The sequence below is a fragment of the Alexandromys fortis genome, unplaced genomic scaffold (assembly GCF_014885135.2).
Source record: "Alexandromys fortis isolate MF-2015 unplaced genomic scaffold, M_Fortis_MF-2015_v1.1 scaffold_65, whole genome shotgun sequence".
Classification (NCBI taxonomy): Eukaryota; Metazoa; Chordata; class Mammalia; order Rodentia; family Cricetidae; genus Alexandromys; species Alexandromys fortis.
This window is the reverse complement of record NW_026067986.1, coordinates 1,898,883-1,926,039: the sequence shown is the minus strand read 5'-3', so window position 1 is coordinate 1,926,039 and position 27,157 is coordinate 1,898,883. Positions and strand designations below refer to the sequence as shown.

Below are 27,157 nucleotides of genomic sequence, written 5' to 3'. Positions count from 1 at the left end.
AGAAAAGGCTAAAGGCAGCTCAAGATAGATTATAATGAGGCTCCGGATTGCGACAGTATAACTTGTCCCCAGTCGCTCAAGTTCTAAGCAGTTTTTCACTCTTGCAGAAACTTCAATTTAAGTTTCGACTCCTTTCCAGAAATCTCACTCCTCACACCCAAAGTCCACCTCAGGCCTGTACCGGTAAACAAACCCACGTTCACATCTGCAATATGTGCGCACACACAGGGTTAAAAATAACACTTCTTAATTTAAAAAGAAAAATGCATAAACTGGCCCAGTTCTAGTCCGACAAAATTAGACATCAGAAGCTGCCGTTCTCATGGTTTTCATATCGTTTTCAAACTGGTTACAAAACCCTACATGGAAAGTCCTACTGGCTGTACACACCCGCTACAGTAAAGTAAATGCGTGAACAAGCAGGGCGATCCTCAGTCTCCCCGGTGCCCTGCTCCCTCTGCCAACGGGAAATGCACACACCCTTTTTGCAGGATAAAGGAGATCGCTTCCGCTCGGGGGCACAAGCAAGACTTCCAGAATTACCCTGCTCTGTCCCTGACCAGATAGACCTCACCGTGAACTCCTACACCCGACTCGATCGCGCAGCGACCCCGAGCAGCCGCTACCTCACAGGAGCCCGAACCGCAGCAGACTCCAGGCTCCGGGCTCCTTAAACTTCACTCCGAACTTCCCGGCGGGAGCCTCGTCCACCAATCACAAGCGTCCTTCCGCAAGCCCCGCCCTCTCCCGCCCCGCCCCCCCGACGCACGCGGCGCGCTGACGCCAGCGGCGAGCCGGGCCGTTGGGCAGCGAAGGCCCCGCCCTGGCCGCCCGGTGCGCGGCCCCGGCGGCTCGACCTCCCTCCCCCTCCGCCCCCGATGAGGTTTTTCAGGCGGCGGCCGCGGTCCCCGGCGCTGGTGCTGCTGCTCCTGCGGCCGCTGCTCGCTTCCTCCGGAGCCTCGGTGCCCGGCTCGCAGCCCCGAGCCATGAACGCGGGCGGCGGCGCGCGGGGCTACTGCCCCCGCTTGCAGCGCTCCACCGTGCCGGGCTCCGACCCGCAGCGCTGCAACGAGCTGCTGCTGCTGGCGGCCGGGGACGAGGCGGCCCTGGAGCCGCGGCACCACGTCCTCTACTTCCCGGGGGATGTGCAGGTAACGCGCGGGCCGGGCCTCCCCGACACGCCCACGCGGGTTGTCACACGGGAGGCGGGCGGGGTGTGTTGGGGGGGGGGGGAAGGGACCTATGGAGGCCGCGGTCTGTCTGTCGGTCCCGGCGCCGCTGGGGTCGGGGGAAGGAGAGGCGTTGCAGGGAGTGGGACACGCTCGCTCAGCTCCAGCCTGTCTGGGACGACGGTGTGCGTGCTGGGCACGGGGCACTGTTTGGAAAACGCCTTCTCACTAAAATACAGCCGTTGATCCGTTACTGAAGTGTGACCTCTTCCATAACCCTCAAACACGGGGTGGAAGAAATGGAATGGCCAACCGTGCTAGGGATGCTGAGGCCCATTTGAATGCAGCGCGGTGCGGTGTGCGTACTTGGTGTTGCTGGGTTCACAGCTGCAGAGCAACGTCCACGCTGGAGCTGTCCTGGAAGCCGGGTTTTCGTCTAAAACAGCGTTGTGTGAGGAATACATTAACCAACCACGTGAGAGTATCTGAATTGGTTAACAGGAAGAGGCAGGGCTCTCTGTCTCTTTAGTTGTGTGCCAGGTGTCAGTCACCCCAGGTGACTTGTGTGTACTGTGTTGGACAGCGCAGATCGCAGATCCAGAGAGCCTTTCCGTCGAGCATCATCTAGCCCAGAAAGTTCTGTTAGCGCTAGGGTAGACATGCAAGTTAGAATAGAACAACCAGCCAGATGCTTTCCCCGTACTAGGATTTGTTCAAAACTATCATTGTTTTAAACTTGGTACTTGAGGATGATAAACCTAACGATCATAGTGGTACTTAGTATCTTCTCTTGCTCTCAAACTAATCCATTGACTTGACTGGTTGACTGCTATAATGGGACCTGGAAAAAGAACAAAACAAAACTCGGATTTAGATTTAAGGAAATCTACTCAGTTGGTGCCTTTGTACTCTGAATGCAACAGATTTGTTGCCTCTGACATTAACTTGCAGAAATTTGCGACCAGCTACTAAATGCATCCCAGAGGTGGTGGAGGTGGTTGTCATGGCGGCTTCGTACTTTCTGGCGTTAGTGTGCCAGACAGAACATCCCCCTGTCTTTGAATGGGGCCCAAAGTGCTGCAGATATGGTCTGAGTGGCGGCTTCTGTTGCGCCTTCATCCATCCCGTTAGCTTCCTGGACAACTACGACAGAGTGGTCATTGTGACAGAGTGGTCATTGTGCGAAGTGTGGTGTTTTATAGAGGGAAAGAAATGAAAGGAAGGGGGCTCCAAGGCCAAACTGCCTAGAGGTAACACTCCCTTCCCTGCGCTTTAGCCTAAAGCCTGTACAGAAGTCAACCCTCCCCTCTGTGGGCGTCAGTCAAGGTTAAATACTGGAAGAGCCCAGCGAGTGCCACCCCTCCTCCCCTTTAGGCACTGGAGTGCTCCCAGGGTGGACTTCTCTAGCCTTCACTCTTGTGGCTCTGCCTATTGTTTCTTGACTATTTATGTAGTCTAGACATAAGCTGGATGTTTATGGATTCACCAATTGCTTGCCAGTTGCTTCCTTTGGATATTTAGTAGCCGTCTAGAACCGAAAATCTGTTCACTCCTCAGCAGTCTTCCTCGTCCAAGTTAATGAAAATACCGACTTAAGTGGCTCAGCTCAGAAATTTGAAGTCCTCCTAGGTGGATTTCCTACCTTATCTCTAACCCAGCCCTAACTGCAGTGCCTCCACCCTGCCTCTTAGTGCGTCTGAAACAGTGGAGGTCTCCTTATACTCCTTATACCGCCCCTTTCGAAACCCTCCATGTGTATCTTCCTCCGTAGAGAGAGCCAGCGTCCCCGAGTACCAGGATCGCCAGTGTCATCAGACCTGGCTTTCCCGAAGGGTGAATGACCGTGAGAGTATGTCTTGACTTTATTCTCTGGGGTCATCCAGCCCTTTCTTAAGCCATTCCCTTTGGCTGGATCCTAGTCCCTGCTTAGTTGGGCTGTGTACTTTATTCTGCTGGTGCATTTTTAGAGATGTGCAGCTTCTCCTGGTGTAGCTCTGTAGCTCTCCTCTTCCTTCTCAGGTGGTTCAGAGGGTAGCTCATCAACTCTAAGTCCTCGGATGACTGTTTCTAAACTCTGGGAACCATGAGGTTTTCTGAAAAGATTCTTTGGCCCACCTCAGTGTAATGTGGGCTGGACCTCTGCAGTACCTGCAGGTCAGCAAGCGTCTGACTGGGCTGAGCCCTCCTAGGTCCGCCTCACTGTGCATGAGCAGAGATGTAGCCTTTACCTACTTCCTGCAAGCATAGTGAATGCAGCTTTTCCTGGTAAAACAAAGATTTGAAAGAAACCCCTTTCAGCCAGTTAACTGTAGTTAACAACCTGGGAGCGGAGAGAGTTTGACTATGGGGTGTCTGGGCCGCATCTCAGGGTGGGGAAGCACCTGCCCATGGTTCTTGGGTCTGGATTTGATGTAACCGTAAGGATCCCAGTGTTCATTTTGTTGCTCAGGTCGTCAGTATTAACACTTTCCCCCATTTTGATCATGTAACTGGAGCTGGTGGGGGCTGATGTTTAGATTTACAGCACCTGCTATGAGGCACAGCCTGAACTGAGTCAGCAAATCTGTTTCACTTGGCTCATTAAATAGTAATGCAAGTGATTGTATAGGTGTGGGACATTGGAGTTCTCAATTATAATAAGCTTGCTTATTTATTTATTTATTATTTCTTGATGGTTTCACTGTGTGTAGCCCAGGCTGCTCTTGACTTCTGGATCCTCTCGGGCTCAGCCTCCTGAGTGCTGAGATTACAGGCATATGCTACCACACCAAGCTTATGAAGTGAACTAAGTATCGGCAGGAAAAAACGGCTCATTGTCTTTCTCAGCTACGTAAGGAGTTCAAGGCCAGCCTAGACTACCTGAGACCTTGTCTCAAAGACATGATGGCTCAGTAGGTAAAGATGCTTGTTGTCATGCTGGACATCTGAGTTCAGTTCCCAAGACTCACAGGGTGCAAGGAGAGAAGCTTTCCTGCAGAAGTCCTGTGGCTTCCACACACACCGGTACACACAAAAATAATGTTTAAAAACAATAACAGAAAGTAACAGATAAGCCCTTCCAGATCTAAGCGGCTTATTTTATGACTTTTTTTTTGTATAATAAGCCTGGATGTGAAGAAGGTAATGGCAAAATCCATAAAAAGTCAACTTAAGAGCCGCTTGGAATATATTTCAAACACACACAGCTACTAATGGACACGTGACCAACGATTAATGAGGTAAAGTATTAGGAGATGAACACTACAGGGAGGGAGTCATCAAAGGGCATGAACATTGTTAACAAAATAAATAAAATAGCCAGCAGACAGAAAAATGTTTAACCTAACTTGAAATCCAGTATGAAAATTAAATCTAGAACATTGCATAATGTTATCCTATCAGGATTTTAAAAATGAACCATTAGCATTGAAGCGAAGTAAGACTGTGGAAACCAGTGTGTTCTTGTGCATTGCCAGAGACTGTGGAAACCAGTGTGTTCTTGTGCATTGCCAGAGACTGTGGAAATCAGTGTGTTCTTGTGCATTGCCAGAGACTGTGGAAATCAGTGTGTTCTTGTGCTTTGCCAGAGGGTGTGGAAATCAGTGTGTTCTTGTGCTTTGCCAGAGGGTGTGGAAATCAGTGTGTTCTCATGCATTGCCAGTGACTGTGGAAACCAGTGTGTTCTTGTGCATGGCCAGTACAGACTTCACTGTTAGTTCCAGGGGTGTTTTACTGACATTCAAATACTGTTATACAAGTCTGTATTGCTATAGAGTCATGCCTTTTAGAATATTTTAAGAGAAAATTATATCTAAGTTTATGGTTGCTTAGTAGAGACCTGAGGTAAGGCTTTTTCACTTTAAAGCCGTTCACGGTTTGAATATTAAGTGTTCTGTACATTTTTCCTATTACAAATAGACTACTACCAAAATTAACTCTACCTCCAAATATATAAAGAAAAAATTCTAAGTTCAGCAGTGTTAGAAATGATTAAAATGTACATGGCTAGCAGGTCAGTGTTCTCTAGTACACGTGTACATGCGTGATTATGTATCTCTGTATGGTCAGAACAAAAACATAGCATTACTTTATACAGACTGCATCTAAACAAACAAAATCTGTACAAAAGGCAAATGCACAGACAAGAGCAAAGATCTATATAGTAATAATTTTTAATACATCTAAATTTGAGCAGTCCCATGCCCGTGAAACTGAACAAGTTCAAAAGAAAACCACGGAAGGCAATTTTGTAGTCTTGATCACCAACTTTACCTTGTGATTATTTAAAACCTGGTGTCCCCCCATGGGAGTTTTAGATGTAGTTACGGATTCGCGTTAAGATTTTCTGTGCCATCCTGCAACTTTGCAAGAGAAATACTGGCGTCAAGCATAGCAGTCAGGACACTGGGAGCGTCTCCATGCCTGGGACAGGCTTCATCCCAGAGAGCAGGACCACAGCTCACTGGGAAGAAAATATTCCTAAATTATGTTTTGATCAAAAGATCTGTAATCAAATTTGTATTTTCAGTTGAACTAGGGAACTTCATTACATATGCACTAAATAAAAGTTATAAATGATTTGTAAAGCTAAAATTTATCTTTCTAGATTGTTTTATTCAGAAATTCTTAATACTTAGTGCAAGTATATTTTATTACCCTGTCTCTTAATGAAATTAAGGCCAAGTGAAGTGTTTCATTCAAAATCCTAGAGCCAGAAAGCACTAAAAGGTTTTAGGTTTTATTTTGAGTACATTAACTATAGGTCAACAAACCTTCGAAAATAATGCAAAGCTTTATAGGTAAATACACTTTTAATGTGTGTTCATCTTTCTTTTCAGAATTACCATGAGGTCATGACTCGTCATCCGGAGAATTATCAGTGGGAAAATTGGAGTCTAGAAAATACCGCCGCCATCCTGGCCCGCCGTTTTCCCAACAGCTTCATCTGGGTGGTCAAGTGCTCGCGGATGCACCTGCACAAATTCAGTTGCTATGACAACTTCGTGAAAAGCAACATGTTTGGCGCACCTGAGCACGACCCGGACTTCGGAGCCTTTAAGCACCTGTATATGTTATTAGTTAACGCTTTCAGCTTAACTCGGAATGGCTCGCTGTCCAAGACGAGGAGTATTTGGAATAAGGACTGTAAAGCAGCTAACTGTGAGTCTAATCCTTCTACCTCTCGTAATGGTGGCCAGGAGGAGAACGAGAGGACCCGTGGGAATGCTGACGAGGCCGCTGTGAGTTTTGCTCCGCTGTCGCTGAATGGCGCCTCCTTCACTTTGGTTGGATTCAGTAAAGGCTGCGTAGTTTTGAATCAGTTGCTGTTTGAGTTGAAGGAGGCCAAGAAAGACAAGAACATAGACACTTTCATCAGAAGTATAAGAACAATGTATTGGCTGGATGGTGGCCATTCTGGGGGGAGTGACACTTGGGTCACATATCCCGAAGTCTTGAAGGAACTTGCTCAAACCGGGATTACTGTCCACACCCATGTGACACCTTATCAGGTACAGGATCCAATGAGATCCTGGATTGGCAAGGAGCACAGGAAATTTGTTCAGATCCTTGGGGATCTGGGCGTGCAGGTGACTAGCCAAATTCATTTCGCAAAGGAAACTCCCTCCATAGAGAATCACTTCAGGGTTCATGAAGTGTTCTGAGACCTAGCGTGCTTCCTCAGCGGGAAAACTGCGTCCTTTGTCATGATTACAGGTGACACAATGTCAGGGTAGTTAGATGCATTGTCAGCGTGTGGGCTAAGAAGATGAACATTCCAGAACTCTTGAGTGTCTTACACGGTAAGGACTCCTTGCTTGTACATGTGGGCAGCTTTAACTTTGGATTGGATCAGAATTAATTTGAAATCCAGAAGGGTCGTGTGTGATAATTCTATGTCCTTTGAAAACGGAAGAAACTTGGTGTTAGTCTTTTTAAAAGGCAACAGTGTTTACGTTGAGAACAGCCAATCTTTTGAGACCTCTTCTCTACTAACGTTGGTAATAACAGCAGTTCAGCCGTTGATCAGATGTTTCATTCTTTCTCTTTCCAAGGGTCCTGGGGAAGACTTGCACCCTACATCCTTCCTCCCAGGAAAGTTTTGTGAGCCCCTGAACTCATTCTCAGTTCTCCCAAGTGTTCGGGTTTTTTGTTTTTGTTTTTTAAAGTTAAAATATATTTATTCCCGCATATCCCAGATCATAGAGTTGTACAGTTGGTTTTTAAAACATAACAGACTAAGCACTGTAACTTAATTCTTAATTGACAGATTTTAATTATGTTAGTTTGCTGTCACAAGGAGACAGATTCTACAGACCTAAATCAGTGTTTCTTCAGAAGCATGGTTTTGTCTGCCAAGAGAAAATAGCTTTCTTTGGCCAAATGTAAAATTACATTGAGATAAGAAAGGTTACAAAGGAAAGTTTGAAGACACAAATAATTTAAATTTTGGCCCAGAAACTGAATTTGCTTAACACTGCTACATAATTTGGGTGAAGTTTCCTTCTGCCCATTTTTCTTTACTAGATAAATGCATTTTGGAAAAAAAAAATCTAACGAATTTCAAGCAGTACTGGAACAAAGCTGTGTGGCTATTGAAAGTGGCACTTTTTATTTATGAATAAATTTGGTTATTCCATGACCTCTAAAGTGTTAACAAATAGGGAAATAACATGCTGCTTTGGGATCGACAAGAAAATGTATCCTAAAGCGCAGTGTTAGTCTGCAACATGTTAATTTCTCGATCTCTTCCAGAATTACATTTAAATCACTCTCTCTTCCCAGTATTCACTCAGGCCAGATGTTTGGGATGAATGTAGTTCTGTCGACGGCAGATGAGTGTCTACGCTTTCTCAGTAGTTGTCTTTTGTTTCACTGTGAATGTCTTTTGAGACTAGCTCTTCCCACAGTTGACTAAGTCACCTGGTTCTACCGTCTCGCGCATTTCCTTAACTTAGAGCCCTGCGATCGGATGACTACATTCAACTTGTTTAAGCATCGTCAAAGGTACCACTCAATGTAGAACAGCTGAATTCGAACGGGTCATATGGAGGGAAGGCTTGTCTCGGTCCTTCAGTCTCCACTCGTGGGAGTGTTCCATTGTTGCGGTGAAGTGGACATTGATCCGAGGGACACCTAAAACTGCCATGGCCTCTGGAGACAGTGTTGAGTAGTACGCATGCTTCGCAGTGGAAATGGTTGTTTGTCCCCACACGGGCATTTCTGTGTAAAACTACAGATTCGTCCTCTTCCACATCGGTTTTAACTCTGTATGCGTTAAATCTGTTACTGTAAATGTGGGTCCTACTTGACTGTGCCTTTGTAAAGTCACCGAGAGAAGCGGTCCTAGAAATGTGAACTTTGTTCCCACCACAGCATGGATGTAAACCTGTATTAAAAATAGTAACCCACGGAAAGGTCGTTTGGATGTGTTTGTCCACCTTGCTACTGTGTCTGCTTCGACTTCCCTGTCTTTTCCAGGCGAAGAGCTGTCCTTCCACTGAGTACACCCGTCAGCTGCTCCGTAACTGTCCGTAGGACACTAGAGGAACTCCTAAAACCTCTCCCTTTTCTTTGCTGCTCACCTTAGCTATCTATACCCTTTATCCCCATAAACGACTGTTAGAGTATAGTGTGGTTCACTTCATTTCATTTCTGCAGTGCCCAAGCACCCGCTTAGTCTAAGGAGAATCTAAGCCACAAGGATCTAACAAGTCCCAGCAACAACTTGTTAGCGGTGAGACAACAGAACAGACCAGAATTTAGGAAGGAACATCTTATACAAAGTATCCCATTCCAAGTCCTCTTAGAGGAAGGTGGATTAAGAAACAAGGTAATGATCTCACGTGTGACTCACTGCTGTAACTGAAGTGGACTTTGCAGTTCTCAGTGATGGAGACAGCGTCTCCTGGCATGTTTAAGAAACCCAGTGATGACTTCCGCAGTTGAAGCAAGGTTAACACCAGAGTGCCAGCCTGTAGTTCCTCTTGACCCACCTGCCAACCAGCACTGGAGGAAGGAGTCACCACAGCCCGCCTTTCACCTCCCCGAACGACCTACCCTACTGCACACCTCCTAAGAGTTAACGTCAGCTTTTTGTAGGTAAGTAGATGTGTCTTGTTATTGGTTCTGTGTAGATGTTCACATAACTGCTTCAAAAGGATAAAAGAAACCTAGCCTTGCTGACTGTCTCTTGGTATTTCGTATACTTTGAAATCATGGAGTACCTGCTCTTCATGACCTGGGCCAAGACAAATACTGAATCATGCAAAGCTAACAGTGTTGAAATGTTTTTTAACACGACGTACAAAGTCACAGGTGTGTCTCCCACGGCCACTCGGCCTCATCTCAGCAGCTGCTGTCACTAGGTTGGCTGTGTACCCAGCAGAGCTAATCCTGTCTATGTAAACGTTTACAGAGCACACGCTGTACAAACGGCGGCGGTCTAAAGGTTTTTGTGTAATTAAACTGGACGAATTCGATGCCAACTCGTATCCGGACTCCTTGGTGGCATATTTTGTATATATTCTGCCATCCTCCAATTGACTGTTGCTTTCATTTATGTTCATATCTGCGTCTAGTAAGCTGTATATTTGCTTGGTTGGGAGACAATGAACTCGTTCAGCCCTGGACCAGCTGGAAGGATGGGGTGTGACTCATGGCCACCACCACCACTGTAATCTGTTTCTGTAGCCACTCAGTTAACCAGAATTGTCTCTGCACTCCAGGGTGATTCTGTGATTTCTAACGCACATCCACTCAACAGTTAAGTATTTTGAATCCACTGAATTAGTTAATGTATATGTTATTCACTTGGTCCTAAACCAAAAGATGAAAACATCTTTATTTAAAAATATGAGGAGAATTGACTGAAAACTCAAAAAAGGATTCATTGTAGTGCTGTAGACTTCAGGAGGAGCTAGCAAGTCTTAGGGGAAGACGGATGACTAGCCTCAGTCAGGTGCTGGTCCTTACCTGACTTTGTAGACTGTGTTATAATTGCTGCACTTTCAAGGTGAAGAACAGATCCTCCAGTTCCCTCGGCTCCTAACAAGGTTCTGTGTAGGTCGGTTTGGTTCTGGTGACAGCTTTTCTAAGTGCTGGGTCTGAACCCAGGTACCTGTGCTATGTGCGTGCTCTACCACCGCGTGTTCCCAACCCTCTATTACTGGTTAGTTAACTCAGAGCTAACTAAATACTGTGACAAGTCAGGGCTCACATCTTTCCCTTTCTGAGAGAATAAGTCAGTACTTTGCTCAGGCTAAGAAGATGAAAAAAGAATCTGATAATTAGATGTGGCTAGTGTACAGCGTACTAAAACATTTTTTCCAGTACACATTTCACCTTTGCTCATCTCAGTAATTTCAGCTTTACTTCCAAAGATGACTAGGAAAAGTCATGATTCTTTCATACTTTTCCTTTCTTTGTTCAATGCCTGAAGTTACTCCAGCTCTAAACAGGGCACCGGTGGATGAGCTACCTTCAACAGTAACGGTTTCCTCTGTAATTAAAATGTGTTTAATTGATGGGCTCGGATTACTTTAGATGGACACGTGTACATTAAAGACCATTGTTCTTCAGTGGCACTGAGTAATGGCCATAAAGAATAGCACGCACACAAATGGGTCATTATCTCCAGAGATTACATCTGTGGGCTTCCTCACCCGTCCAGCTATTGAAGTTTAGATGTAAATATTAACTAAAAAGAGACAGACAACTAAATATTAACTAAAAAGAGGCCAGGGTCAGACGAGATACTTGTTTTGGACAAATCCCAGAACTCATGATCTACCACACCATCAAATGTGTTCACCGTTAGCACCCTGTAAGCTTTACTAAGTATCTAACCCGTTCTGTTCTCTCATACACTTCCTGTGCCTCTGTTTAATTTACAGCGTGTGACGACAGGCTCACTGACGGACAGGCTAAGCCACTCAGAGCATTAAGGCCATGGGCTTGGTAGGGAATGCTGGAAAGCGGCTGCGTGGAAGAAGCCTGTGGATTCCGGCCAGGCGACTTCACTGCATACAAATGAAGACACACAAGGCCCCAGCTGCTACTGGCAACCATCCAGGACCACGAGGGCAGCTAGACCTAGGATGATGCCAATCCTGCGGCTGAAAGAGGGGGTGGGGGCGGGGCGAACAAAGGTTTCTGGTGGACTAATAATCACTGCGAAACCAGGGGTCATTCCACCAGCAGACTTCATGTAGTGATTCAATACATTTTTTATTAAGTAGGAATTTACTTCTTTACGTCTTAGAACTGAAGAATGGTTCCACTAAGCACTGTCAGCCTGTACCAAGTAGAAATCAGATATGCATCTCCTTTCATACCACAGATCTGAGACTGATTTATCCAGTTTTTAAAAAAAGCATCTTTAAATGTTTATATATTATAGTTCTTGAGCTGATTTTTATTTATTTTTAAATTTTTACTACAATTAGTTCATTTTTCTTTTACTCCAAGTTCTTGCTGTAGGCTTTGTCTTGAATACGTAGGACCATTTGGCGTGCATAGAAGTCCCTGTACTCCTCTGGTAGTTCAGCCAGTGTTTTCAAAGCTCTGTCCAAGATTTGCACAGCTCTGGACGCGGCCACAGGGTCTTTGTTGCCATAGGTGTCTGTTCTGTCATAGCATTCTGATGGAAGGTGCTTCCAAAAGACATTCACTCCGACTCCAAACGCCTCAGAAGTCACATTATGGAACCATAAAGCTGTACAATGGGTTTTTTAAAAAAACAAGTTAAAAATAAAACTTACAGTTAAAGAACAAAACAACAAATGTCAGTGAAATATCACGACTGCACAGAGAGGCTCCTGGGGCTCACAGATCCTGCTTTCAGTCAGAGTCACGAGCACAGCCCTGTTCTAAACCCCTCAGGGATTTTCATTCTCCCCACCTAGCTTGAAAGACACAATAAAGTGTATTTGCTTTGCATTCTCTGACTGGGGCAGGCTTCTGGGTTACATGTTTACACTTCCTGACGCATACAATCACATCAGAACATGGAGTGTTTTGTACACAGAGCATGTTAGTTATTTGAAGACCATGCCTGGTCCTTGGTGATTCAGTTCCGTACTTGTTTTCAAAATCTTCCTGTTCCAGAGGCAGTCTAGTCCCCTGACTTGAGGTAGCACACACCGTGGCTTCAGGTTTTAGATTCTAAGCCACGTAGATCCAGTCCTTTACCATAACTATGGAAACCACAGTCGGCCCTTTGGTGGTGAAGAAGAAACCTGACCACACTAGCAAGTTTACTGTTTTCCACTAACATCTTCACAATGTACACGCTCTAAGAGCATTAAAGAACACCTCCATGTAGCAGATGGGGCGCTAACCATGCCAAAGTGTTCAGTCTTATGAAGGAGGGTTTAAATCTTAGAGACACTTGTTCTAGGAGTGTTCATGGAAAAACAGTAATTTATAAAAGTCGTCTTCAACATTTGGTTTTAATTATAAGGTCTTTCAGAATATTCACTTGTTAATATACCAGAAAAATCTAACCATTCTGATAGGTAAATCTAAAGATGGAAATCTTGTTTTACATTAAAATATATGCAAATACTTAATTTCTAGATAAAATGAATATAGAGTAAGAGAAAACTACATAGCTCTAATCATGTTCTAAATACACAAAAAACAAATTTAACTTATTAAATGGCAATAGACTTTAGATAAAGGAGTAGCTGCTGAAAAAAGTACGGTGCTAAGTCAGTGCATCACGGCCCCGACCAGACGTGTGAAGGGTGCTGTCTTGGAGGAGTACAAAGACTAGCAAGGACGTGGTTCCTGACGTTCACGGGACCTACAATCTACTCTCAAGTATGTCACCTGACTTTCACTGGTTATAGATGTTTCAAAAGTTAATACTATCACTGAATATATAGTTTATGAACTACAAACTTATGAATTACAGCAAATAGAATTCCACAAGGAACCTTGGTCAATAAACCCCATTACTTAGGGTCTTTATAAATTTTAAGGTATGCACGTAAATATTAATTACAGATAATAACTATCACCATAGCTACTAACATGGAAATTTTATGAGCATCCAAATTAATGTTTATTGAAACTGTATACAGAAAAGTTTTCAGATGTTGATATTATATTTTGATATTAATAAAAATTTTATAATCTTAGAAAATATTTGCCATTTCTAAAATACCTATATATTTTAGAAATAAAATTATTATTATTATTTCTTTTTTTTTGGATTTTCGAGATAGGGTTTCTTTGTAGCTTTTGGTTCCTGTCCTGGAACTAGCTCTGTAGACCAGGCTGGCCTCGAACTCGCAGAGATCCGCCTGCCTCTGCCTCCCAAGAAATAAAATAATTTTTAAAAAACAACCAGGTACAACCTTTTCCCAGATATAAGGTATATTAACACACACGGAACAGCCTACTACATCCCTAGACAAGATGGTACAGCCTTGTGCAGCAGCAGTTCACTGTCCTGAAGACGGGAGGCAGCTGTGATCCCATGATAAGCACCTGTACATCTAGACAAACACAGCAAACACACTGGTGTGCTCTAGAGGCCTTACCAGGAATGAAGAGAACATCACCGGCTTCCAGGGAGCACTCGTACCTCCGCGCCTTCGGGAAGAGTGGGTATTTATCTAGGTCTGGGCTGTCAATATTCAGCACTTCTGACTTAGAACCTAGTTCCCAAGAGAGATGACACAGATTGAACCAAGTCCGCACTGTTTAAAAAGTAATCACAGATATAAACTTGAAACTCTTTAATTATTGTATTTACATCGTGAGAACTAACTATTCTTCTGAAGCCTAAGATAATTTTCAGTGACCATTCTTTATACAAGACAACCAACATCCATCATCCATGCAATCCAGTGAAATAATCTGAAACCTTTCTGTGGTTTTCTGAGACAGGGTTTCTCAGCCCTGGCTGTCCTGGAACTCACTCTATAGACTAGGCTGGGCTAGAACTCACAGAGATCCACCTGCCTCTGCGCTCGAGTGCTGGGATTAAAGGTGAGCACCACCATGCCTTGTCTTGAGACTCATTCTTTATACTGCCTGTTGTCACTCACACACACAATGGAGACCACACCCTAAAGTGTGGTCTTCCTACATTATTAAAAACAACAGAATAAACTGTAGAAACAAACTCAAGCCATACCTGATAAATATAAGTAGTGTGCATCTCGAGGACTGAACAGTGTGACTCGCTTCTTCCCTGTCACTTGTATTAAAAAGTTATCCATTACCTAAAGATCAATGAGATTTACATGTGAGCAGTATCTACAATTAGTCAACGGAGACAACAGCGCTCTAAAGAGTTAACTTCAGCATCTACAATTAGTCAATGGAGACAACGGCACTCTAGAGTTAACTTCAGTGTCTACAATTAATCAACAGGGCCAATGGCACTCTAAAGAGTTAACTTCAGCGTCTACAATTCAAGTCAACGGACACAACGGCGCTCTAAAGAGTTAACATCAGTATCTACAATTAGTCAACGGACACAACGGCGCTCTAAAGAGTTAACTTCAGTATCTACAATTCAAGTCAACGGAGGCAATGACAATCTAAAGAGTTAACTTCAAACCTCATTCTTTCCTTTTCTCTTTTTTTATTGGGAGGGGGTCCACAGGGTCTCACTATGTTGCTCAAACTGGACTTCTGATGCTCCTGCCTCAGCTTCTGAGTAGCTGGGATCACAGGCATGTGTCACTGCATGTAAAACCCTATCCCTTCTGTGAAATTCAGCCCACATAAAACCCTTACAGTCATAACTGAATCCTAGTAATGAAAAGCTTGTGTTCCATGCACTATGTCTTTATTGAGGACACTTCCCCATGTTTCTGAACATGGGAAAGACCAGCATTAGGAAAACAGGAAGTAGAATAAGAACGTCCATGTACCTGCGCTGCCCTGGATTAAGGTTTGTCTTTTAGGTTATCGAGCTGTGCCCTGGGCCAAGCAGAAATCATTCCTGCAGCTGCTGCTGACCTCTGCAGACGTGTCCACACACAACGTGGTCATCAACACCGCGATTGTGAGACTATTGTACAGGCCTCCCATGAGGCAAATTCCCACATTGTACTTTCCAATGAACCGAGGCTGACTCTCCCTGAGCATACAGACGGTGCCCTCTCTTGGTGCAAGACGTGTGTCTGGTCATCATATATTAATTATCAACTGAACATTTCTTCTTTCAGCACGAAACCTTTACTTAGCAAACTAATTCTGTAAAATAATTACTATTCCTCTGACTTTTTTTCTTTTTTTTTAAGTTTTTCAAGACAGGGTTTCCCTGTGTAACAGTCCTGGCTGTCCAGGAACTCGCTTCTGCTTGCCTCTGCCTCTCAAATGCTGGGATTAAAGGTGTGTGCCACGACCGCATGGCTCCTCCTCTGATTTATTTTTAAGACAAGCATTATGTAGTCTATTGTGACTCAAGGTCAAAGGAAACTACTTAAAATTTAAAGCACGATCAATAACGTTAAAAATACATGAAGCACATTATTTTCTCACCAATCATTCAAGCAGAACTTTTAAAATATGCTGAGATTCCATGTTTGTCTCATCTAATTATAGAGTTACTATCCTGAAATCCCCTGTAAGTTCTAAATGTCCTAGACGAAGTATGCACATGCCCTAACAGTCTGGCATGCTGCCACATGCTTGAATTCCTGCCAGCTGGGAGGCAGAGAAAGAAAGCTCTGAGGTCATTCCAGTCAGTGCTTCAAAATGTAGCTCCCGTTTCAACACAGCAAAAGTCTACGGAAACGCAACAGGTGTTACAGTTTCCCGTTTCTCCAGCCGCCAACACCGAACGACACACAACAGCACTTAAAATCTGCCTACTGTACTTACAAATACAGTCAGCAGATAGCCAACGAGAAGACAGAAGCAAGATCAAAGTCTGTACACCCTGCTCATGTACAGACGAGCAAACAGTTCGTGTTCTCTAGAGGTACATATCCTAAGGCCTTGAGGGACCCCAAATTCTTACTCTTGCAAACCATTCCCCACAGTTTCTTCCTTTCACCTAAGTAAGGATTTGGATGGCAGTCAGGGGATTCACTGAGACGCCGTGTTCCCACATCTTCCCCCGCTAAACCACGACCCATCTCATAGCTACAGTAAGAACCTGACCACAGAGGAAGATGTAGGACTAGGCTTTGCTCCAGCCGACACCACGGCACTACTGTCCCGCAGACTGCTGACTCTCAGCTCCATGTTCCCTCAGCGGCAATGCTCAGGTCTCTAACGGGGCCGGTAAAGCTCAATCTGTGAATGTCAGACCCGCAAGAGCAGCAGGTGTCTGAACCTTTCCATTTCTTATTCTGTAATTTACGCACATCGTAATGAGTCCAGAGCTGCAGGCCAGGTGAACTGATTCGAAAAACACTGGAGAAGAACTGCTCCTCTTTGAAGAACGCTGGGAACTTAATATCTCCTCCTAGGGAGGGAAACTGCTGTCGGACATCTGCAACATCCTGCATCAACAGACACACAACATTTAGATTACAAACAGTATCTGGGAAGGATTTCAACAACAGCACTGTTGGTGTGATGGTTCCTGGAAGGACGAAAGAGGCAGTGACGCCCTCCCCCTCCCCCAGGGCTGTTCAGCCTGTGTCTCAGCACTCCTGTGCTGTCACATCAGAAGTCACAGCACGTGATGTTCCTAACAGTAGCAAAGTTACAGTCACGAAGTTGCAACTAAAATCATTTTATGGTTGGGGCCAGCACAGCATCAGGAAGGTTGAGAGCCGCTGCTCTAACCTTTCTAGTGAAGGAGAAACTGACTTAAGCATCACTGCTGTCAGCTTCAATATAGGTAGTGAGATTCTTTTGTGTTTTAATAAACCTTGTCTGAGGATCAGAGTGCAGAGCTAAGCCACTAGAGGCCAGGCAGTGGTGGCTCACACCTTTAATCCCAGGACTCAGGAGACCTCTGTGAGTTCAAGGTCATCCTGGACTACTTGGGATTGCTCCAGTCTCAAAGAGAAACAGCCGGAAGGTGGGGGCCCACAGCTTTAATCCCAGCACCAGGGAGGGGGAGACGGGAAGTGACATGGCTGGGCGGAGAGGAATGTGAAGCGGGAGGGGACAGGAGCTGGGATGCAGTCTGAGGATTACAAGGACAGGACGCCCCTCAGTCTGAGCACTGGTACCAGAAAGAACTCCCTGGTGGCAGGCTGCACCGCATCTCTGACCCTCGTATCTGACTTCAGGCTTTCATTACTAACACAACTAGAATCTGTGCTATAAATACCCTCACTAACACAGACTCACTAGCACTTTCAGCAAGAGTCACAGAATGCATGTCTAGTCTAGCCTTATAGTTTGACTCTGAATACATAAAGGCTCATGTAATGAATCTTCGGGACTCTTAGGTAAGTACTGTATTAGCTAAACGGCCATCTGTAAGCTATATAGCAGTAGGGACTCTTATTGCATAGAAATTAGATGACAGATTTTACAGTCCTGAATGACTAAATATCATCTTTAAAGATTCCTCAATCAGGGACACAAATTATTAAAGAAACCAAAAAAGATGAAACGGGTTACAGTGTGAAGATGCTCACGGACATTTTAAGTAACTGCTTTAAACCACAATTCTTACCTTCCTCGGGTCTTCTCCAAGTGACCGCAAGTAGTATTTCTCATCCTAAACATCCCAAAGAATAGCATCAGTATTGATTAAAAAACAGTGAGAGATAAGAAATGGAGTAAATCTTAAAATAGGACAGAGTCAAGTCATGTAAAAATTCAATTATCTTACCCTTCCTACTGATGCCCCCTGGTGGCCACATAAAGGAACGTTTTTATATGCTGCTCAGGACTGGATCTAAAGGCAGCAGAAGCACGCGTGAAGCCACCGATTAACTGGTACTTCAATGTACACTGCTTTAACATTTGGTAAACCAAATGTGAATCCAACAAACAACTTCTTAATACAACTAAGAAACGAGATAAAAACCTTATGCTGGGCGGTGGTGGCGCACGCCTTTAATCCCAGCACTCGGGAGGCAGAGGCAGGTGGATCTCTGTGAGTTCGAGGCCAGCCTGGTCTACAAGAGCTAGTTCCAGGACAGGAACCAAAAAAAACTACAGAGAAACCCTGTCTCGAAAAATCAAAAAAACAAAACAAAACAAAAAACCCTTATCCTTTAGCACATTAAAAATAACAAAAAACCAGGGAGACTGTATTACACCAGACCATCCCTAGCCCAGCAACCGGCATTCTCCCACCGCAACCTTAGGGTCAACTCATGCATGACTTAGAAGAGTGGAATTACATACGAAGTTTTAAAGTCAGCATTTACACTTGTGACGACTGATTAGCTACAGAGAACGGATTATAGATCGGTCACTGCAGGGCTGGGGCTGTAACACCCAGCGCTGTGTGCATTTCCCAGACTGAAAACTGAGACCTAGCAGGTCAAGTAAGGCACGACACACTCCAGAGCGCTGCCTTCCAGAAACCAATGCAGGTGCGTGAATTTGATATTTAACTCACAAATAACAGCTTTGCTGTTCTCACATTTTTGGTGCCACACTGAAATGATCCTTTAGCTAGACTTCAAAGCATGTTCTTCAAAATCTGAACTGTCACTCAGCAAAGAGGCACGGCTAGCCGCTTCATCAAGAAAGGGCTCTTTGCTTATCTGCAAAGAATGCATCTAATTTGGGGCTGCAGCTGCCGATTTCGTCAGGTTCACCTTAGCACCTGACGCAGGGTCACACTCTGCACACAGGACAGAGCCAAGCAACAACCAAAGAAGATGGAAAGTGGTCTGGAAGCTGCCATCTATGCAGGACCCCTCTAACAGACAATGTTTGCTCAGGGTTCCGCGAAATGGCAGACCATCAGGTATGTATAGTTGTGTCTAATGGACACATGGGCCCGTGCACATGCACACGTGCACACACAAAACACACACACACAATCCATTTAGTATATGTCTATTAAAGGTTTCTAAAAAATTACCTCTGAAATAAAGAATTCTTTATGCGTTTCTTCGGCTGCTCTCTGGACCAACTTGTTAAACGGTAAAGTTCTGAAATAAACACAACAGAAACCTGAGACATAAAAATAGCATACCAACTAGCAATACCATCATGATGCACACAGGCTTGGCGCAGTTGGGCGCCATGAGCTTTGAAATACCCAGTTTTTAGTATAATCCATGTCAACAGAATTCTGAATATTCAAAATTCATTTAGAGGTATATAAATTTGACCTGTTACCTGAAAATTTAGTCTTAAAAATTTAAAATTTATGGTTCAGATGGCTCTTCAAAGGTCAACATCCTTCTTCACAAGTCACTGAGGGATGCTGCCACTGTAACAGACTGGGCTGAAGAGCGGGATCAGCATAAGAGCACTTGGTCCTCCTGAGGACAACGTGCACTCAGCTCCCAGTGCCCACATGTGTGGCTCAAACCGTCCATAACTCCGGTTTCAGAGGATCTGTGGCCCTCCTCTGGCCTCCATGGGCACCTGACACAGATGCAGGCAACTCATCCACATACAATCCAAGTAAAGTCATAAACTAAAATACACGAACTTTGAGGTTCTGATTGCCACCTGTCTTTATGTGCCAGGGCCAAATTAATCTGGTCAATGGGACAACCATAGCCTCTCACTAGTATTGAGGAGTAGTGAGATTACTGGTGAGGACACTCCAGCCCCGCTGGTGCCTGTCACCTCCTCAGCACAGGAGGGGCAGTGCTCTCTCAGCTCCTGCTTTCCCTGCCGTCTTATGGCTTCTGGAGAAAATGGCTGGACATTCTAGAAACAATGTGTGCTTCCATTACCACACTCTTCAAGTCAGAGAGTTATCCTTGCTCTACTCATCCGAGTAACTAAAAGCACTTCCTACATGGAGCTCAGGGGCAGAAGGCTTCCTAGTTCCATTCTCCAGTCATGATGATGCTACTGTATCAGTAGCCAACAAGGAAATCCTCCCAAGCTTGTCCTCCAGTCCCTAACTGGGAATTTGTCCATCTCTTCACCAAGGATATGCGGGGGAGGAGGAGGGAGAATGTGAATTCTCCTCCATGAGGAGCTGACCTTGGGCTAGCTAACGTCCCCTAGTACTGCTCTTTCCCTAGAAACACACGGAGTACGGATGAAGGTTTAATCTTAGCTAAAATACCAGGCATCACAGTTTACTGGACTAGAAAGTGGTTTTCCTGGGTACAATGTGTGAATATGCCCCCATGGCCTATTTCAAGTCACTAGCTTTGGGGGACACTGGCCTAAGCTGGGGTTGTGTTTCAGTACACCTCCACGGTCTTGTTCTAACTAAGCTGCCACTGGTTGACAAAAATGCCTCTGGAACCACACAATTCACTGATAACATTCTCCCAATATGCTGCTTCCTGCCTCGTGTTCTGTCACCCCGGAGAGCGGCTCCTGTGGGTGTGACGTCAACCTGAGCAGAGGCTGCAGAGAACGCAGGAAGGAACCAGTCCACCACGTACTGAGACCCACGCAGGACCCTGTCTCTACTCCAGCCTCTGGTCTAGCGTTCAGCAAACTTCTCGTCACTCTCCTATTCAAGGCTCCTACCAAAGGTTCACCATACACTCACCATTCAGACCTGGAGGCTGCTGTGCCCAGCTACCTGTGTAACTGCTGCACTGCCCACAGTAGCTTCTAGGAAGAACAATGAATGCTTGGAACTTCTTCCCCAAAGCAGCACAGACCAGTGACCCTGAAAGAGCAAGATAAAGCAGCTCCGAGCTGTCTATCTGCCCACAACCAGCCCTACAGAGCAGCTGGGAACTCCTAAGCCTGAGGCTTTCTCTGTCCCGCCTGTTCTAAGCAGAAGGTCTTCTATTACAGAGCCTCTTCTCAGGACCAGCCCATAAAACAAAAAGACAGTATCAGAGAAGGCTTCTCATGGATTCTGGGATGAGCAAATCTGAATATACATCCTGGGTTTTATCATTTTAAACCGCACAATCTCAGACAAATTGTTTAATATTTTAAATTTAATTAAATATTATTACATACATTTCTTTGTGTGGGGGGGCCTGGATGTGTGGGTGGGTGTATTCACACCATGGCGCGTGTGTAGAGGTCACAGGACAACTTGCAGGAGCCGGAATTTCTACCACGTGTCCAGGGCATTGGACTCAGGTCACACTAAAGTGACAATATGCACTTTATCCTCTGAGCCATCTTATGAGGCCCAAGGGACGTTTTTAAAAACCTTCATTTCTCATCTGTAAAATCACTATAAGCAATATCTACATTAGACATCTTATAGTTTAAGTGGGGAATATAACTTAGTGTTAGCACAATATCTAAGATGCTGTGACAGTGACAATGCACCTTTACAACACACGTTAAAACACCATCACCAGCCCTGAATTTAGCGCCCAGGGGTCTGTTTCTGGAATGGCTGCTTCCTGGAGAGAGACAGTGAGAAGAGGGTGCGGACAGAATCAGGTGCTGCAGTGAGTGGAGTCTCCAGCGTAGCTCACACGGTGCTCCTTCTGAGCATCCTGGCCGGGGAAGGGGCAGGGGCAGCACACAAGCGACAAGGAGATGCTAACGCTAGTGAGTTCAAGCGCGACCTCTGGACAGCCGAGAAAGGATAAGAACAACCAGAACCGACGTGATTACATATCAATACATGTTATGGACATGTTATCTACACGATCCCTGATGTTTCAATATCTCTAGATTAAATTCCTTCTGTACTTAGTAAATGCTAAAACAAAACAAATTAAATTTACTTTTATCCTTGTGCAAAAATATTTTCCCGTTTTTAGTAGCTCTAATTAAAGGCTTTGCAGAAGCTGCGATAGAAATTATTACATAATATATGTGTTTTAAAAGCAAGTTTTGAAAAGTTTAGAGAACATGAAAAAACATCCGAACCATTCGAGATGAAGTTTCAACACCCACTTGCTATGGCCTTTGTCTGGATTGTAAATAATCCTGACCGCAGGTCGAGAAACACTCAGCCCTCCAGTACTTTCCTCCACTTTTTTGACTGAATAAAAAGTGCAAAGTTCTTACACTCGGAAAAACTTACAGCAATTAAGTTCAGTCTGTGGCCTGTTCAGTAATCAGAAACTACAATGGTGAGCGCTTGGCTGGAAACGGAGAAATGCTTTGGCGGTTACTACACAGGCTTGGACCGCACTGGTGAAAGAGGAATGGCCCCGCCACCAGAAACCCCCGTTCAGCTCATCTCTAACTGAATCTGTGAACAATGGGGTCTTTCAGTAGATTTAATTTGCTGGGAACTGCACAAGCTCAGAATGTGAAAGTTGTTTGTTTTTTAATCTACCATTTTTAATGACTCTCGTGGGAATAAACAGCACATGACATCTGCAGGATGACATTTTCAGCTTCCAAACGTAGATGTTCAGTGGCCGATTCACCTGCTAGAGTGCACAGCACACAACCAACATGGAGCTACCGGCACTCGAAGCTCAGCATGGGTTTAAACGCTACTGAATGGAAGACGGTGTGCAGAGACAGAAAGAGATGCCAGCCTGAGACAGCGTCCTGCACTGGGCAGTAAAGACTGGACGAACACCTCACACAACTTGAGGGGCCACCTAACTCCAAGAATAGAAATTCTCTGTTCCATGACTCCACAGGCTACAGGGCGCGCCCTATATTAGAAGAATAAGACTGTGGAGATGTCTCTGTACAGTTATATAAACTCGTAATTCTTGTCTTTTAAGCCACTCATGAAAAAGCAGGAAGCTATTCCCTGATTACATAAACTGGATTAAAGATGAGACGCGGAATGGTCTTACATAATGTCGTAAAAATATTTTCAAAGGTTTAAGAAAGTTATTTGTGTCCCCGGAGTACCCTCAGAAGAAAATACCTATACACAAAGTTCTTACTGATGAAGTCCATCTGTGCGACAGCAGAGACGTGGATCTTCACCTCTTTCGCCCCCCCAGCTCGGCTCAGGTAGTCCACTGTCCATTTGCTTGTACAGGGCCCCAAGTCGAGTCCTTCCAACACAAGGGGCTTCCTCTATAAGGAAGGGAAAAACACAACTGTGAAAACAAACACTCCACGGGGGCTGCCTTGGAGTCAGAGGTTGGCTCTGAGCTGAGCAGGAGCTCCAACTGAAAGCATCTAACAGTTTGTGCTCTGACTCAGACAGGCAGATCACCTGATCACACACCCAGACCAAACCTAAGGTCAGGAAAACAAACAGCCTTGTCAGCAGATAAATTCAAATCTTAAATATTTTCATGTTATTTATGGCAAAATATACTTAAATTTTACTTCGTTTTTGTAGCTTTTAATTTTGCTATCACTTAGCACTTTTGACAACAACGCACGAACATGAGAACGTCCATCTGGTCTACCTGACTCTGCAGTGTGCAGCCCACCTGTGCTATCAGCTGACTCACGGTTCTCCTGAACCACTTCAAAGTGAAATTGTTAATATCACGTCCTCAGTCTGAAACTGAAGCATGTTTTCTGAAAACGGGCTATTCTTTTTCAGAGCAATTACCCAAGATGCATCTCACGCTGACGCTATTATGTAACCACCACACACGTTTAGGTCTCACTAATCATCTCCTTCCTTTCCCTGACCCAGAATCCAGGCTGAGAAGCACTCGGATTCAGGAATCACAGCTCTTCTCATCTGGCTCATCAGCTTTCTTTGTCTTCTTTTCCCAGAATATTTATGAGCACATGGGCCAATAATTTTGTTGGAGTCCCCTGGATTTGGGTTCATCTAGTTTCTTCATGGTTAGATTTTAGGTTATGCAATCTGAGCAAGGACTGTCCCAGAGAGGAATGGAGTAGTCCCCCAGGGCACAAGGGGGCACATGACATTCTGCCTAACATTTACTCAGTCTCTCTTGCCTCCAAGTTTACTGGTATAATTCTAATGCTTAAATCATCACAGATGTTACCAGTAGGTCTCTTTGGATTGGTTCCTGTGACTTTTAAAAACCTCCTTATTTTATAACAAAATAAAACAATCCAGGTATCTTTTTCATTGAGTCTGTCCAGCCCTGCAACCCATCATTTCTTTGAGAAACTCCGGCTTCTCTGAAGTGAGAACTCTTCTTCTGACATTTTAATTATGCGCCGTGTGTATTTTTATTACACGTATCTACCCTACGGGGGCTCTTTTCGTGTTGTATCATACCTTCTGTCTTCTCAACAGTAAGAGCTGAGAAACATGTAAGGGCATGTGTATACCCTCCAAATACACAAATCTAGACACGCAATCATATATCTTTTTCTCTCATCATCTATGTACATGTACACATGCATAAACTTAAGATATTATGGATAATATAAGCATCAAGGTTAAGTCTAGCCTTTATTGTTTGTATTTTTTGTTCAACAATGAAAAACTTATTTCCCATCATCGATATTTAATCATCTGCAAAACTCCAGGCTTTTTTTTTTTCCAGAAAACAGTTTCAGAACTGCTATTTTGCAGGGCTATAAGTAACTTACCCCATAAAGCCACCAAACAGGCTCACTTGTTACTTATTTCCTTTCTTCCCCCCCTTTTTTTCTTCCTGAGACAGAGTTTCTGTGTAGCCTTGGTGGCCACTGGAACTCACTCTGTAGACCAGGCTGGCCTCAAACTCAGATAAGCCTGCCTCTAAAGGCACATGCTGCCAACCATGCAGCTATTTCTACTTTAGGGTTATTTTGTTTTTAAATCATTTCTCACTTCTGTTGGATTTTTTTTTTGTTTTGTTTTGAGACAGAGTCTCACTAAGTAGGCACGGCTAACCTAGAACTCACTATGTAAACCAAGCTGACCATGAACTCACAGAGATCCATTTGTCTCTTCCCAGCCCGGTCACAGCTTGTTGGGTTTTTTTTTTTTTAATTATTACTTTAGAATGTAAAATATTAATCTGATTCCCCTCAAAGCCAGCTCTATCACCAAATTCTTCCAGCTCTATCCTCACTCATCCTCTAAAGACAGCCGATTAACTACTTTCTTCCTTCCTTTCTTCTTTTTTCTTTTCAGTGTTTCAAGACAAGGTTTCTCTCTGTAGCACTGGTTGTCCCAGAACTCACCCTGTAGACCAGGCTGGTCCCAAACTCAGAGATCTGCCTGCCTCTGCCTCCCAAGGGTGTAAAGACTTGTACAACCACTGCCTTGTACTTTTTTTTATTTTTGAAGTGGCCCAAACACACATTTGTTTTGTCCTCCCCATCTCTCGAAAGACTACATTTCCTTTTAAAAGTTTAAAAACATATACTTTGAAAATTATTGCTATCAGTTCCCACATTATTCTTTTTTATTGCTTCGTGTATCAAAGACTAAATGAGCAAAATGTATCTAATTTCCCTCTTTGTCAAGGAATACAGATAAATAAATTTTAAGAATTGCTGGGTTATAAAGTAAACACGTAGCGTGTGAGCTGTAACAACAGTTCAATCACTTGGTCTAAATCACTTGGCTGCTAGTTCAATACACCCCCACCAAGGGGAAATTATGTCTTTAATCTTAGGCAATGTAGGTGGTAAGAATTAGTATCTCAATGCGGAAATGAGAACCCTGCCTGGTTCACAGACATAAACGTTGATTTAAAAACTTCTGTGTTTTTCTGTCGGTTCGTTTGGTTCTGCCTCAAACACACTGTAACTGAGGCTAGGCAGAAAGACGGGGAAAACAATGGGGACCTTCGCCCTGCAGTCTGAAATCTCCCACCAGCTGAGAGTGAAGAATTCAGCACAGCTAGACTGGCACTGCGGTACACACCTTTAATCCCAGCACTGGGGAGGTAGAGGCAGGTGGATTTTCTCTGAGTTCGAGGCCAGCCTGGTCTACAGAGTTAGCTGCAGGACAGCCTGGGCTAACAGAGAAACCTCCCACCAAAAAAATTCCAGCACAAAAATTAACAAAATTCGCTGGGAGGTTGCCTACATGAAGACAGTATTCCTTTTTATAAGGAAATACTTCAAATAAAAACATTATAGCAAAAATCATGTCTAAGGCCAATGCATGCATATATAACCAGGTATGGCTTTTCTCCGCTCCCAAACCAGCTATTTTCTAGGATAGTAAAAGGCGGGTCTTAACCTCTGTGTGCAACCTTAGCGACCCACGGTTTTACCCGATAAGACTATATCATCCAAAGCATCTCTCTGTTGAAGCAAACTTAAACTCTACCTCATATGGACTCGATCAGAAACCCTTCACTAGAGTGTCGTCAGGAATTCTGTGTTCTGAGCAGAGAGCTCTCAAAGGTGCACATACTGCGGGCTGGTCCAGCCGCACGCAGCAGATCCCACGACACTGCCACTAACAACCTTAGTGACCTTTCCCCTTCGAATATTCGCCAGAATCCTTACTGCTTTTCATGAAACTTGGTCTATCTTGCAACGTCCTGAAAGCAAACCTTTTCTTTTCATTTTAAAAACTACTTTCTGCTAGTTTTTTTTTCCTTCTTTGAAAGCTAATGCTAGTTTTTCTTTTTTCTTTAAAGGCTAAAGGGTTTATTAAGCCTTAATCACGATCCAAGTTAAAATCAAAGACCTGTGCCAGAGGAAACGTCCGGGGAAACTCCCATTGGTTTCCCTGCTTCCCGTCTCTCATTGGATTGAAATGTTGCGCTTCAAAAAATTTATTATCTTGAAATAGAGACTGCAAGGACCGGGGGTGCGGGGAGAGGATCCTATGCTAAACTTTAGGAAACCCCATAGAAGAGGAGCAAGCGAGGCCAGAAAAGTCTCACACTCGGCTTGCCGTGGACGTCCCCGCCCTCCACACTCGGGTCGCAGGAGAGCTGACGGGAGCCCCGGTAGATCTTCCCGCCGCGGGCTCCTCACCTGTGGGTAGAGATGCTCCAGAAACTGCTCCCGAGAGACGCCCCGAAGCCGGGGTACCGGAAGGCGCTGCTCCGCCATGCTGGGCCCGGGCTGGTTTCCCCAGGAGGACGCGTCCGTGCGCGAGTGATCCTCCCGGAAACACAACCCCGGGAGAAAAGGGCCGCCAAGGGGACGGAAGCCAGAGGGCGGCTGGTTCGCAACGCGGGGCGGGGGAG

At 44.6% G+C, this 27,157-nt stretch overlaps 2 protein-coding genes across 4 annotated transcripts; one reads left to right on the top strand and one right to left on the bottom strand.

Annotated features, from left to right (window-relative positions):
* The first annotated feature begins 675 nt into the window (after window positions 1-675).
* On the top strand, window positions 676-8,563 carry CUNH2orf69 (chromosome unknown C2orf69 homolog). The gene is made up of 2 exons (XM_050159181.1): window positions 676-1,151; window positions 5,987-8,563. Exons 1-2 carry the CDS (start codon window positions 879-881, stop codon window positions 6,809-6,811), a joined length of 1,098 nt encoding a protein of 365 aa, XP_050015138.1. The 5' UTR covers window positions 676-878; the 3' UTR covers window positions 6,812-8,563.
* A 2,955-nt stretch (window positions 8,564-11,518) lies between these two features.
* Window positions 11,519-27,152, bottom strand: Tyw5 (tRNA-yW synthesizing protein 5). Of its 3 annotated transcripts, none has more exons than XM_050159176.1 (8): window positions 26,943-27,152; window positions 22,996-23,150; window positions 19,123-19,192; window positions 17,755-17,799; window positions 16,484-16,621; window positions 14,296-14,383; window positions 13,697-13,813; window positions 11,519-11,862 (listed from the first exon to the last, which is right to left on the bottom strand). In XM_050159176.1, the coding sequence occupies exons 1-8, from the start codon at window positions 27,018-27,020 to the stop codon at window positions 11,606-11,608; spliced, it is 948 nt and encodes a 315-aa protein (XP_050015133.1). In that variant the 5' UTR covers window positions 27,021-27,152; the 3' UTR covers window positions 11,519-11,605. The 3 variants fall into 3 exon arrangements, with proteins under 3 accessions (XP_050015133.1, XP_050015136.1, XP_050015134.1); XM_050159179.1 differs by having other exon boundaries at window positions 19,123-19,214; window positions 23,015-23,150; XM_050159177.1 differs by having other exon boundaries at window positions 23,015-23,150; window positions 26,943-27,087.
* Between the last annotated feature and the right edge of the window lie 5 nt (window positions 27,153-27,157).

What these genes read in the sequence shown, in the direction of transcription:
- CUNH2orf69 (XM_050159181.1), top strand. Translation starts at nt 879, where the DNA reads ATGAGGTTTTTCAGGCGGCGGCCGCGGTCCCCGGCGCTGGTGCTGCTG. An exon ending in ACTTCCCGGGGGATGTGCAG is followed by an intron (nt 1,152 to 5,986) that starts GTAACGCGCGGG and finishes CTTTCTTTTCAG; the next exon opens with AATTACCATGAGGTCATGAC.
- Tyw5 (XM_050159179.1), bottom strand. Translation starts at nt 27,020, where the DNA reads ATGGCGGAGCAGCGCCTTCCGGTACCCCGGCTTCGGGGCGTCTCTCGG. An exon ending in TGGAGCATCTCTACCCACAG is followed by an intron (nt 23,151 to 26,942) that starts GTGAGGAGCCCG and finishes CCTTCCTTATAG; the next exon opens with AGGAAGCCCCTTGTGTTGGA. An exon ending in TGATGTTCTCTTCATTCCTG is followed by an intron (nt 11,863 to 13,696) that starts GTAAGGCCTCTA and finishes CCCATTGTACAG; the next exon opens with CTTTATGGTTCCATAATGTG.